General features: G+C 33.0%; 1 protein-coding gene across 1 annotated transcript; it reads right to left on the reverse strand.

The window, feature by feature from the left end:
- Positions 1-323: 323 nt before the first annotated feature.
- Positions 324-4,303, reverse strand: LOC120074090 (aquaporin PIP2-2-like). The gene is made up of 4 exons (XM_039027083.2): positions 3,996-4,303; positions 1,577-1,872; positions 543-683; positions 324-440 (listed from the first exon to the last, which is right to left on the reverse strand). The coding sequence occupies exons 1-4, from the start codon at positions 4,276-4,278 to the stop codon at positions 324-326; spliced, it is 837 nt and encodes a 278-aa protein (XP_038883011.1). The 5' UTR covers positions 4,279-4,303.
- Positions 4,304-14,207: the final 9,904 nt, after the last annotated feature.

Below are 14,207 nucleotides of genomic sequence, written 5' to 3' on the forward strand. Positions count from 1 at the left end.
ACATTATAGGTTATTCAAAGGTTTTTTTTTTTTTTTTTTAATAATTACGGAAGAAATTTAAACTTCTAATATTTTGTTGATCTACAGTGCATAATTTATGATAGTTAAACTAAACTCGGGTTAGTATTTAAATTTGATATATAATTTTTTTAAATGGTGTGCATTTTTTTAAAAAAAGAATATAAAAAAAAAATATTGCAATTAAAAACATTTCGCTATTTTAAAACATTGCTTCTTCTAATTTTCTCATGATAGATTATTTCATTGCAAAGAAAAGGGAAATTTAGAGTGGTGATTCCATAAAGTAAGAAGAAGAAGATCCATTAAATTGAGGAAGTTTTGAAGGATTTTAAGGTCTTAGCTGCTCCTCCTCTCAAAACAAATTCATGGTAAGTTGCAGCCATTGCAGCTCCAATGAAAGGTCCAACCCAAAATATCCACTGTTCATCAAACAAACAAAAAATTAATTGAAATTGAATTACAACTTCAAATTATTGTATGATTAAAGATTGAGAAGAAGAAAAAAAAAAGATAGAAATTACATGGTTTTCCCAAGCTTTGTGGTTGTTGAACATCACTGCAGAGCCGAAGCTTCGAGCTGGGTTAATGCCGGCGCCGGTGACCGGAATGGTGGCTAAATTTACCACGAACACGGCGAACCCAATTGGGAGAGGCGCTAGAACCTTTGTAATTGAGATCAGAATTAGAATTTGTATGTCCTAATATGTCCTAATAATAGTTAGTTAAAAATAGGAAAATTTACATTTTTAGGTTCGTTTTTAACCATTTTATTTGTTGTTTTTGTTTTTTAAAATTAAACCTCTGAAATTATTTCTACCTTCAAATTTCTTCTTTCGTTATCTATTTTATCTTAATAATTAAAAAAAAAAAAGCTAAATTTTGAAAACAAAAAAAAATTCTTTCAAAAAGTTGTTTTTTATTTTTGAAATTTGACTAATAATTCAACCATTATACTTAAGAAAACTAAATAGTTACCAAATGATGCTTAATGTCTAAATTTTGTAGGCATTTCGTTTTCAAATTTCAAATTGTTAAACTTTTAGTTCAAGTTTTGAGTTTAATTTCAATTTAGTCCATAAATTTCAAAATGTTACCATTATTGCCTTTAAATTTTGAATTTTATTTCAAATTTGGTGCTTAGGTTTCAATATTTATGTTTTTTACTTTAATTTTTAACTAATATTCACTTTCAATAGGGGTATATTAATTAGTTTAAAGAATTAAAAGAATTATAATGATTAATTTCACTATTTCTTTATCACTATCAAAATTAATTTTAAAACTTCATTTCATAGTTATAAAAAATTAATTAATAGGCATTAATGTTAAAGACTGAAAATAGGTATTTATTGAAAAATTGAAATTAAAATTACAAATTTTAAAATTTAGGAACCAAATTAAAACAAAAATCAAATATCAATAATAAAATTGTAACTTTTTAAAATATAAAAATTAAATTGAAATAAAACTCAAAATCTAAAGACTAAAGATGTAACACTTTGAAATTCAGAATAATAAAAAACAAAAAGTGTATTTTTCCATTGAAAATACTCACGGGAACATGGGAATCTCTGGCTTTTCTCTTGGGATCGGTGGCAGAGAAGACGGTGTATACAAGAACGAAGGTTCCGATGATCTCAGCAGCGAGGCCGGCACCAGGGCTAAAGCCGTCGACGAGCTCGGTGGCTCCACCGCTGAAGGCATTGAAATTAGCCTTCTTTAATGACTTCACTAGCCCACACCCACAAATGGCTCCCAGACACTGAGCCATTATGTACAGTACAGCTCTGACCAATGAAACCTTTCGACCCAAAAGCAGCCCAAATGTTACTGCTGGATTTATATGTCCTCCTGCCATTCACATTCACACGAAACCAAATTTAGAAATGATTTACAGAATTCTATCAACTTAAGTTTTTAGTTTAATGATAATTTATAAAAATACAAGAGGATCTTCTAGTCGAATATTTGTCACTATCCTTTTAATTAATAATTAATATTAATTTCAACTAAGTATTTGTCTTTTACCATTAAATCAAACAAATTTTATTAAATAATAAACTCTTGGCCTAATAGAAAAAGTGGAAAGTTAATTTATAATTTATTAATTTTCAAGTATAAAATTAACATTTTTAACTCAATTTTAATTTATATTATGAAAATTACATTTTAAAGATAATTTTTTAATGGTTGATAAATAGAGAAATTGTTGGATGAAAATCAAGTTTTTAAAAGACAAGAAAAAAACATACACGTACTAGGTCTTAAAGCATGAGCTAGTGTATTCTAAATCATCTACACTACGTCGTAAGATGTTCTAAATTTTCAAGTGAGGATTGTTGGATGAAAATTCAAGTTTTTAAAAGAAAAGGAACAAACTTTTGATTAAGAATCCCATATTGATTATTTTTTAAAGAGGAGTCTCCTTCTTATACTCCCATCTTGGACTTTGAATTTGGGCCCCTAGGGAGTATCCATATTTCAGAGGAAGTGGGAGATAGACAAATGTGGAATAATAATAATAATTTTGGATGTGTGTGTGATTATTTTTTTTTAAATAATAATAATTGATTACTTTTATTTTACTTTAATATTTTTTTTAATCCTTCAACAGAACCAACACTTGTCGCTAGCCAAGCCGGTCAAGTCTTCCGCGCGCTTTGCACAGCTGCACATTCCTTGGCTGGGCATTCTTTGCGTTGGTGTCTGTTGGCCCTTAACGCCTATAAAAGACACAAGCCTTCAGCTCTTTCAGATCATCTTAATTCATTTTATCTTTTCAAAATTTGAATTCCATCTCGACCCCCACTGCTTTTTTGTTTTAGATTTCCAAGCAAGTCAATCTAAAGCGTGTGAGGTTTTTTGGTCAGGTACTGTACATTTCCGATCGAGATAGTTTTCTAGGTTATTTTATCCTGGAGACGACGTGACATTTTTGTAGAACTGCTTGCACACTTGGGAAAATTCGTGAAATATCTTAAGAGAGCGAGATCCGCGACTTATCCTGTAACGAGTTTCTGTTTTGTAGATCCCATATTTCTGACAATTGGGTTCGTGCCTGTTTGCTGCTGTCAAATTTGACCGTCGGAGGGAGCCGAAACCAACAGAAAGTTTCACATATAGGAAAAATGTCAAATTATTTATAGAAATAGCAAAAAAAAACATTGATAGAAGTTGATAAACTTCTATCAACCTCTATCAATGATAAACTTGTATTAGTTTCTATCACTTATAGTATGAATGATAGACTTTTATTAACCTCTATCAATAATAGACTTATATCAGTTTCTATCACTGACAGATGTGATAGACTTCTATCAGCGTCTATATATAATAGACATCGATAACAATGTCTATCACAACTATAATTAAATTTTGCTATTTGCATAAATATTTTCTTTTATTTTTCTATTTCTGAAAATTTCCTTATAAATACATGCATTCTTATGTTATTTTTAGCCTTTTAAGCTTTATAATATGTTTGTTTCAAACATAAATTTAAACCATTTATTTTTCAGACAAATTATAACCTAACCCAAATTGAGTTAACTGCGGCCATTTTCCCCCTTAAAAAAGTCAATCTATTGAACGTCTTGAATGGTTAATATAATTAAATTTAGGGTAAATGATAATAACAATTCTAAAACATGGTGGTAATTTCAATTACAGCATCGATAAAGATTAAGCCTTCAAATTTATAGATTTATTAAAATTGGACTTTCAAACTTTTAATAATTGTAGAAACTAGACTTTAAATGATAACATTGAACCAAGTAACACAATTTCTATATTATGTAAGTTTGAGAGTCTAATTTTAATACGTATAGAAGTTGAGTGTGTAATCAATTACTACCGTGTTTTAAAGAGACGTTTTACCATTTGTCCTCAAATTTATTGTAACGACAACTTAAACTTTTGAGTTTTAAAGTGATTTAACAAACAAAAATACAAGGGGAAAGAGCAGCAGAACTTGCCAGAAATGCCGGCGGTGCAGTAAACGAGAACAAAGATGGTGCCGCCGAATGCCCAAGCAATACCCTGAACGCCAACGCCGCTGCATACGGCAGCAGAAGACTGACTCTGGTTTCCAATCACAGTGAGCACTCCAACGTACAAAAACAAAAGCGTGGCAATGAACTCAGCGATGACAGCCCTGTAAAAGGACCACCGCAAAAGCTCATCGGCGTCGAAGAACGGAGCCGGGGGCTGGTCGAAGTAGTCGCCGGCGGAAAACCCTGGTTCAACATCCTTAGACATGAGGTGAAAGAACAGAGGAGGGGCAGAGCAGTTGCAGAGTGAGTGAGTGAAGAAATGTTTGAATTAGGGGATGATAATAAATATAGATAATTAAGAAGTGAAAAATATGCTTAGACTTAAAGTGGAATCCATGATTGATAAAACTTCCAATGGCCTCGATTACTTCGAAATGAAACTTGTCTTTCGTTTCAGAAGTTGAAACTTGAAAGGGACTAAGAATAAACTTGGCGGCAAACTCGTTTCCATTTCATGTAATTTTTATACAAGAATTCAAGATCGTATTTTACTTAAGTCGTATACACGAGTTGGATTGGGTTGGGTCGAGGATATTTCTTAGACTAATTCGAAAATTTGGATTGACCGAATTGGTTATCCGAATAAGGTTGGTCAGATTATCGGGTTGTTGTGTTGTGTTTTTTTTCTCCTTGGAATTTGAGATATCAAGAACTAGCGGAGTCTCCTATTTGAGAGATTTAAAATTTAAAAAATAATAATAACAATTAAAGAATGAAAAATTTTGAGATAAACACGCTGAAATCGATTGTGTAACAAAGAGAGAGACAACTCCTAAAATTTGAAGTTTGGATTCACCTTACCACTAAAAATTAAAATTGATGTCGGTAGAGAGAGACGAAGGAGATGATGGTGAAGCTGAAGCATAGGAACACAACTCGCTGAAATCGACTATTTGAGGTGAAGCAGAGCAAATGAACATCAGACTGAAGTTGAACGATAGAAGAAAAACGAAGCTGAAGCCGAACGACGAAAGAAGAAAGAAGTTTGAGCCTTTGAGTGAAACAAAGTTATGAACTCAAATAACTCTACACTCCGAATACAAACATATGAACTCAAACCAAATAACTTTATACTCCAAACACAAACATATGAACTCCACAGATATATGAACTCCATAGACATATAAACTCCATACATTCTATCTCAATTCAATGTCACAAACAACCCCTTAATTGCTAAAAAGTTCTATATGTTAGCTGAACTATGTTTATTTTTGCACTAAAATATCTATTCTTTCCATTAAATTAAAAGTGTACAATGCCTTTCTTAGTTCAAATGTATAACTTATAGTAAATTAGTTATGAATATTAATTTTCTCTAGATTATCCGTTATACTTTTCTTATTCGGAAAGTATTAAATTAAAATAAAAATGACTAAGATATTAGAATAACATGTAATTTATAGTTCTCGTGATCTATACATAAAATTGAAAATTTTTATGAAGCGAATAGTTTTGTTAATAGAGGATAGATGGGCAAAAGTATATATGATGAACTCAACCTACTCTAATTTAGGAGTGTATATAACAAACACTCTATTGATGTGCATATTTTTTCTTAGGTATGTTACGTTCTATTTCCTTCAAACAAATTTACTCTTGATATTATATAAAGACTAGTGTGTTTTTCTTTAACTAGGTATTGTCATCAATGGTATGTATAGTTTTCAATATAAGTTATGAGTTGTTCACATTTAATCAAGTTAGCCTTAGCACCATGAAGAACTATAGATGAAAAGAAACAAAGATTCAAAGCTTTAAAAGTAAAGTTAATTTGTTAATTTGAAAGGAAAAAAAAAATTGTTTTGCTAGTGTTGGGAGATTTTTTTTCTCTAAATTATACAAAATACTACTAAACTTTATACTTTTTCAAAAATATCCTTGGACTTGCAAAAGTTTCAAAATACCCTTAAACTTTAAAAAACAAGTTCAAAATTATACTTACATTGTAAGTTTTGGATGAAAGTTATCAATGTTTTGTTTCAAAGATACCCCTAAACGTTCAAAAGTTTCAAAAATGTCCTTAAGTTTAAAAAACTTCAAAAATACCATTAATGTTCATGTATGAACACAAATCGTTAATCCTCATTTGAAAAATATCATTGAACTTTCAAAAGTTGCATCAATACTCTTAGTCTTACAAAAAAAAGTTTAAATATGTTCCCATTGTTGGTATAATGATCAATTTGTTAGAAGTTTTCTTGACTTTGAAAAGAACAAATTTGAAAACAAATTATATAGATATCTTTTTCCTCTATCATCTAAATATAGATACTCACATTTTTCTCCTATTTGTCCAATTCTTACACCAATTTTCTCCCAACAAAAAATAAACAAAAACCTCAAGTTAAAACATAAAATCTATCAACATTCCAACACAAAAATCTCCTCTTAGAACTCATCAGAATAGTAAATAGTCAAATACATACACATATATATATGAAAAGAATCCCTCAAATTTTATAAACCTCAAGGGCAATTAGATGAGCATACATCAGATTGGGCTAAGGAAACTGCCCAATTTGGAAAACTATTACATCAAACTCCTGAAAATTTATAACATCTAGCTCTCTTCGCTGCTTCACGAGCCACCAAATTAATCCTTCTACTAATATGGACAAACTAAACTGAAATGAATGTAGAAGTATTACATAAAATCTCCCCCAACAAACATTCAATTTTACAATGAGAAATGGATTTCCTTGTTAGTAAATTAATGGCTTCCAAACAGTTTGGTTCAATGATAATCTTTGTAAATCCCATCGATTCTGCTAGTTGAATTCCTAATCGAATGGTCTTCATTTTTGCAGTAGTGGAATTAGGAACAAACTTACAGCATTCCAAGGCTAAGACTTTAATAACACTAGAGTAATCTCTGCAAACCACAACCAAATCGGTAGGTAAAGGAATTTGTTTCCAAGCAGCGTCTACATTGATTTTAATAAAACCATCCAGTGGAGGAGACCAAGAAAAAGGTGTTATTGATATTATTTTCAATTAATCTTATTGATTGTGTTGTATTCTTTTTTGTCTTAATAGCCCTAAATCCAATAAACTAACATTCGAGGTTGTCTTATGAGTCTTGAACTATGTGTAGAGACATAAAGGGATCAATGTTCAAGATACAGCATAAGGGTCTATAGTATAAGGATAAGGTTGGGTACCTTATTCTGATGACACTATGGATACAACCTACTTTGTATTTGATACAAACACAACGATCCAACGCGTTCGTGCAGGTGACATGCGAGTGGTAGTATCCTATGCAATGAGTTTGCATAAGACTGGACTGTGAATTAGTAACCATTAGATATAACACCGTTGACTAGTTAGGTTTCTATTTCAATAGGATGACCTATGCAACTTAGTCTTAATCCTAAGTGTATCATGAACTCCTGTTTACAATGGACTATCCCTTGATTTGTAAGGGTGAGAGTGGCCAGATTACCGACTCAATAAATCTACCATTTTGGGGACAAGACTGAGTGGAGAGTTGGAAACATTATAATACAAGATGAAGTTCACTCCTTCTCGACTTTAGGATAAGTAGATGAGTGTTCCAAGTGGTGTCTCTAGGACTTGAACAAAGAGTCCTACTTTCACTGGACCGAGAGAGGTTTCTATTTAATAGTTGGACCGTAACAAGTTGTTCATTAAAGAAGCACTGGTACTTTACAAAGGTAACCTAGGGGTAAAATGGTAATTTAACCTAACTGGTGTTAAATGACTAACTTGCTGTTACTGGTCAGTATTCGTGGATACAGAAATATATCCATAGTGAAAAAAGTATAGTTGTGGGTCTTTAGTGGAGTGTACCCACAGTTAACGAATATTGATTAATTTGGTTAATTAATTTAGCCAATTAATTTCATATCATTGGAGCTTCTGATCTGTAGGTCCACAAAGTCCCCTTGTTAACTCACTAAAGGATATTAATGAAGAATTATTTGAATTGTTCAAATCAACTGAGGAAACTATATATTAATATGATAATATATAATTAATTACAGATGTGATCTATAATTCAAATTATGTTAGAGAGAAAAATTTAAATGAGATTCAAATATTTAATTAATGTGAATTAGATTCATGAAGATTTAATTAATTGTAATTAATAATAGATGTGATATATAATTCAAATTATGTTAAAGAGAAATATTTGAATAAGATTTAAATATTTAATTCATGTGAATTAGATTCATGAAGATTTAATTAATTATAATATTAGAGAGGTGGAAACAACGTTTATATATTAATTAATTAAATATATATTAAATTAGATTTAATATGTGATTATTTAATTAATGTGCCAATTAATTAAATAAGGAGTTATTTAATTAATTGGCATCAAGGGTGAAAAGGAAAATACTTGGAGAAGGGGTAAAATCTTTCTCCATATAAATTCATCCTATTAGCCCTTTAGAGCAAGCATTTATTTTAGTGCAAAAAGATATATCCTAGCCTTCAAAATAATTCTTCTCTACACTCTCTCTACGATCTTTCTACCTCTTTCTCTTATAAGGGTTGGAGACCACTCATCCAACTCTTAGAATCCTAGAGAATATCAAAGTTATTCTTATGATAGTGTCGGTGATCATTGAGAAGATATTCGTATGAAGAACAAGAGGAATTTTGAGAAGTTTGAGAATCTACGAAGGTAAGAATCGTTCATCCCTTTATTTCTCCTTTATAATACATGCTAAGTATGATGTTTATCCTATTCTGCTCTGTTTAAGCTTGCTGTCTTTTGTTTCTTTAAATGGGAAAACTGAATGCAAGTCGTCCTCACGTTTTCACTCGTGATTCGGTCCATACAATTGGTATCAGAGCCACTTTGTTGCATTTTATTTTTCACATTTTGGAAACAAAAATCAATGAAGGAAGGTTGGTTTTAATTTGCATTTTAAATGTTAGGTTTGCAAGATTGTGTGTTTACATTTTCTGGTACTTAGCTTTATGTTTTAATCCAATTAAAATGTAAGAGCCCGTTGTTTTTTGATCATTTATGTTTTGCTATCGAGTTTGCAAGTCTGTGTCAATCAAGGAGCAAGAGTTGATAAAAAGATCGGTGAGAAGCGGAGGTTTTCAATCCAAATTCGAAGTAAAACGCAACAAAAAGGAGCTTTCTGAGCTGCAATGCAATGCTGCTATCAAAGCATTGCGACACTAGGGGGCTAGGCGAGACAAACAATATCTATAGCGTTGCAAAGCATTGCAATGCTACCCCACAGCATTGCAACGCTTCGACTTCACAGGCGCACGTGAGGAGTCCAACGGTCATTTTTATTAATTGAATTAATATAAATTAGTTATATTAATTTAGTTAATTTTTTACGGTTCAAAATTTGCTATTTATTTTAATTTATTATACATTGGATGTATGTTTAAATTAATGTTTGAATTTATACTATATAATATATGGCATATAGATTCAAAATCCCACCTTAGGATAAACATTTTCATGCATCATATTTACTATAAGTGTTATATTATTTATAATTGCATGATTTTATTAGCATGCCCATGCATAATAATATAAGTGTTATATTATTTTGATGTATGATTAATTAAGCATGTTCATGCATCATACAATGTTATAAATGTTATAATGTATGGTGAAGTGATGAATATGTTTTTTTTTTTTTTTTAATTTTTATGGATGACAAATATAAATGTTAAATTTTTTCAATGAAAATGAACCTTTCATTGAGCATGACACTACTTAGATAAATATAATTGTTATATTTGATCGACATCATTAGATACAAATTATATGTTTTAATAAGGCATTAAAATATAAGTGTTATATGTTTAATAGAATAGATAAAAATCTATAATCAAGAGTTGCATGCAAACATAGGTCCAAATTATTTTTAAATGGTTTAAAATCAATTCACCTAAATTTATATTAGAAGTATTTCTAATGAGATCAAAAATAGGTTAATCTTTTAATTTGTTTTAATAGGATTAAAATTAATTCCATTAAAAGATTAAGTTCATAACATAATTGTCATAAGGGACCATTGTCTAAGAAATGTTATGTCTAGACGGGGTATTTAAGTTGACGAAAATGGAACACTTTCACTTGAGAACCGACATGGAAGGTGAATTAGGTAAATATTTTATAAGCATGCAATAGATGATTGATTTTATTAAATAGTTTAATAAATAAAATCAACTATTGTTAAAACATGCAATATAAATGTTATATTGAGCAAATTAAGAATAACTTTGATAGATTCAATAGTCAGAGTTTTAACTACGTATAATAAAACCCTAAAATAGTAGAAAACTTTAGTGGGAGAAAATTTGTATATGGGATATATCAAATTTTAGCTCTCACGTCCCTAAGAGTTCATACCGTGAGATCCATGCTCGGCTTCATGTCGTTCTAGATGCGGCCTCCCATCGAAAAGTGTTTGTATGAGTCAAGACCAAGGTGAATAGGAAAAGTATTCATAGTAAGTGGGAGAAGGACGTGTTAAAGTATCTTTCGGTCTTTAGTGGAATGCCTGGCAGTGAACGGATGGTGGATATCGTGACTAAAGAGTTTAATTAGCTATTCACGTACCGTTGGAGCTTCGAGCCATAGGTTCATAAGGTCCCCTTGGTAGCTTGGATACAAGTTGAGGGTCAGTTTTTGGGTCAATTTGAAATGTTCAAATTGACAAGAAGGAGTTCGATTATATATGATATAATTGAATGAGTTAATTAAATATGATATAATTAACTTTATGTATGAAATACATTAGTTTGGAGGAAATTGGATATAAATATGATTTATATCTAGTAGAGGAAAAATATTATAATTAATATTTGATATTAATTTATAAGTTATGAATGTGATAAGATCACATTCATTGGATGGTTATAAAGGAAATGGGAAGGCATCTCTTCGTTCTAAATAACGTATGAGTGCATTATAAATAGCAGATGGTGTGTTGATCTTGGTGTGCGCGGGTATTGTGAAAAAGATAGTGTCATCATTTAGAAAATCAGTGCCTACACGATAGGGACTGCACGATCACTTACATATACGATATTTCTAAGCGATCGCATACCGATTACATCGTCGCGCGCTATTACCTAAACGATCGTTTACCTTTGTCCTAAGCGATCATTTAGCTCCTAATATTTACTAAATGATCGTATAGACGATCGCTTAGTTTTTCCTACGCGATCGTTTTGGACGATCACTCACCCTTTTCCTACACGATCGTTTAGACGACCGTTTACCTTTTCCTACATGATCGTATAGACAATCGCTTACTTTTATTACACGATTGTATACTTCACCTAAACGATCAAGCATATTGTCTATGCGATAGTGATGACATGCAGAAATGCATGTCATCTTAGGCCTTTTACTTAGAATTATGAAGGTTGTTAGGCATAAATTGCGTCGATCATGATATGAATTCATGAGAAAAAGAGTTTGCGTCGATCAGCATGATGAATCTTAGCTAACCCGTTACTTCGCGTTAATTATGCGTTCAATGTTCTATTTTTGTAGCTAATGCAGGAAATGAATGCAACCGCGGAAACCAAACCACCGCATAGACGACCGCATATGGAGAAACACTCTATCCGAAAATCGAACCACCGCATAGACGACCGCATGTGGAGAAACACTCCATCACAGAGGCAAACACATCGATCAACGTATGGATGTTGCAGTAATCAGTCGTATGCGTCCATCGCATGGAAGTTGCGCTCGTTAAGCGATTGCGATCATCGTGTAGAGTTGCGGTATTAAGCGAATGCAACCATTGAATGATTGTGGCTACGCGATAACACAAACTAATGGATCAACGCAAGGTAGGTGGAATGAACGCATCAACGCATCTACCTCGAGAAAATCCAAAAACTGATGTTGACATTTAACCTACCACGCCGTTAGTGGCAAAGGTTCAGAAAGGACGAACGCGCCGAACGTCAGACTCAGAGCAGTCCAATTAATGTTGTTGACGATCCAAGTTCTATAAACAGAAGCCGATGAGCTAAAATTCATTTTATCCAGGGTTTTCGTCTGAGGTTCGCCTAGAGCGGATCCTTGTGATCCAGACAAAATACGTGAGAAGACGCTGAGAGTTCTTCACCTCTTTCATCCATTCCGAGTGACGACCGGAGCCTTCGACTGGAGATAGATCTCGAGAAAGTCAGCTTCTTCGCTCATCCATGGCACCACCGGCAGCCTTGACGCACATCTGCTGGAAGCAAATTTTGCTTCCAGCCGGTTATTTCTTTTTCCTTCCTTTTTCTATATTGTATTGTATGACATTTTGAATTAAGGAATTAATACAATCTATTTTCAATGCACTTCTCTGTTTCCTTCAACTTCATCTCCATCTTCTTTGCTTAGCATCTTTACTTTCATTGCAACACTTAGTGGGAGTGCTTGGGTATTACATACTTAGTCATGTGGATTAGGAATATGAAATATGTAGCAACCCACCAAGAGGTGTACGTTGCGAGAGTGTGTGAGTAACCTTATTTGCTTAGTGTGAAGCTGCTGCAACACCTATTTATAGGCTAACGCATTGCTTGTCTATGAGTAAAGTCAGCAACAATCAACTGGCAAGGAAGGTAAGTGGTTGGACGCATTAAGCAAGGTATGCGTTGTTCACTAGGGATAGTAACAACATCGCGTCAACCAAGTTCATGCGTTTGTCTTGCTTTATGTTGTGCCCAACACCACTTTAGAGCTACTCGAGAGAGAGTCTATAGAAAGAACCTAATGACTCGAGAAAGCTAGGTTAGAATCTAGACTCGAGAGAGATTAGATCGGCATAAGCAAGAGATAGGGACTTAGAGATAAGCTCTGTTTGTCAACACTGCATCGCATGCACCTTAGGAATAGGTATGATATTATGTGGTTGCATATTTGTGTGGATGTCATTTTGTCATTGCATAAATAGGAATAGAGGTTTATGTGTAGGCCCTATAGACTTAGCGCATATATCGCATGTGTTCTAGCAATAGAAGCCGTAGCATTTGCACCGAGAGGTGGTTTACTATTGTATGTGTGTTGCATGATCGCATTGGCTTGTGTTGACTAGGGTTGCCCTCGTAGTCACTTTTAAGGGTTGCAATGAAAACATCTCCACATTTTATCTAATTTTCCATACATTTATTTCATGTCAAGGTTTGTCTTATCTCTACCTTTCATGCATATTCTCATTGCGTTGTCTGTTAGATAGGAGTAGGAGTAGGATTAATTTAGCAACATCCCCTTCATTCTTCTATTTAAACCGCCGCATGCACATCACCGCAAATATATAGTTACAAGTCCTTGTGTTCGACCTCGGATTACTCAAGAAACTTGCGTTGGAATTATACTTGGTTCCAGCACAAGAAAACTTGTGGCAGGACGCATGGTCATCGCATACATTCGTTAACGCATTTTTCATTCCGACGCATGACTATCAACGCAGATCTTAGGAACATGCATCGCATACCGCGTCCATGGGATTTTGGTTGTCGAGTAAAATTAACCTCCAATCTACCGCCATCAGATAGACGACCGCATCTCCTACTTGCTTGATCGTTGTGTACGGTCGCTCTTCCTCCTTCCCTCTACCAAATCCGAACAAAGCCCTCACTTTGGATTCTCACTCCAAGAATACTGAGGGCTTTAAGTGGTGTTGTCTTCTCCATTTCCTTCTGTTCGAGTGGTGACTGTTTGAGGTAGACGGTTGGGCTTTAGACTCGCTGTGAAGAAGAAATCTTCATCTTGTATGATTTCTTGATGCCTTTTGCATTATGAAAGTATGTTTGAATGTATATGTGATAATTCTGTCACAATGAATTGGAAAGATTTGCTTCTGCTTGTAGGTACTCTTGAACAAGAGTTCCTTCAATTAGCACTCGATTTTTTGATATTCCAATTCATTGCTGCAAAAGAATTGCAAATACATTCTTGGTGGGTGCATTTCTACACTGTTTAATCGTTAAATTACTGTGGATGTGCAGATTTATGGATGTTTTCATGGATATTAGCTCAGTTTGTTTTAATTCTTTTATATTTGCGGTTATTTGTAAAGGCCCCTGCGTTTTTGGGCATTAATAATCATTATCGAGTCTGTATTCAAAGTCTGTTTGAGTTTTGAATTGTTCATAAAGAAGATCGGAGCA

This window comes from Benincasa hispida, chromosome 3 (assembly GCF_027475165.1).
Source record: "Benincasa hispida cultivar pf3 chromosome 3, pf3_genome.v1.1, whole genome shotgun sequence".
Taxonomy (NCBI): Eukaryota; Viridiplantae; Streptophyta; class Magnoliopsida; order Cucurbitales; family Cucurbitaceae; genus Benincasa; species Benincasa hispida.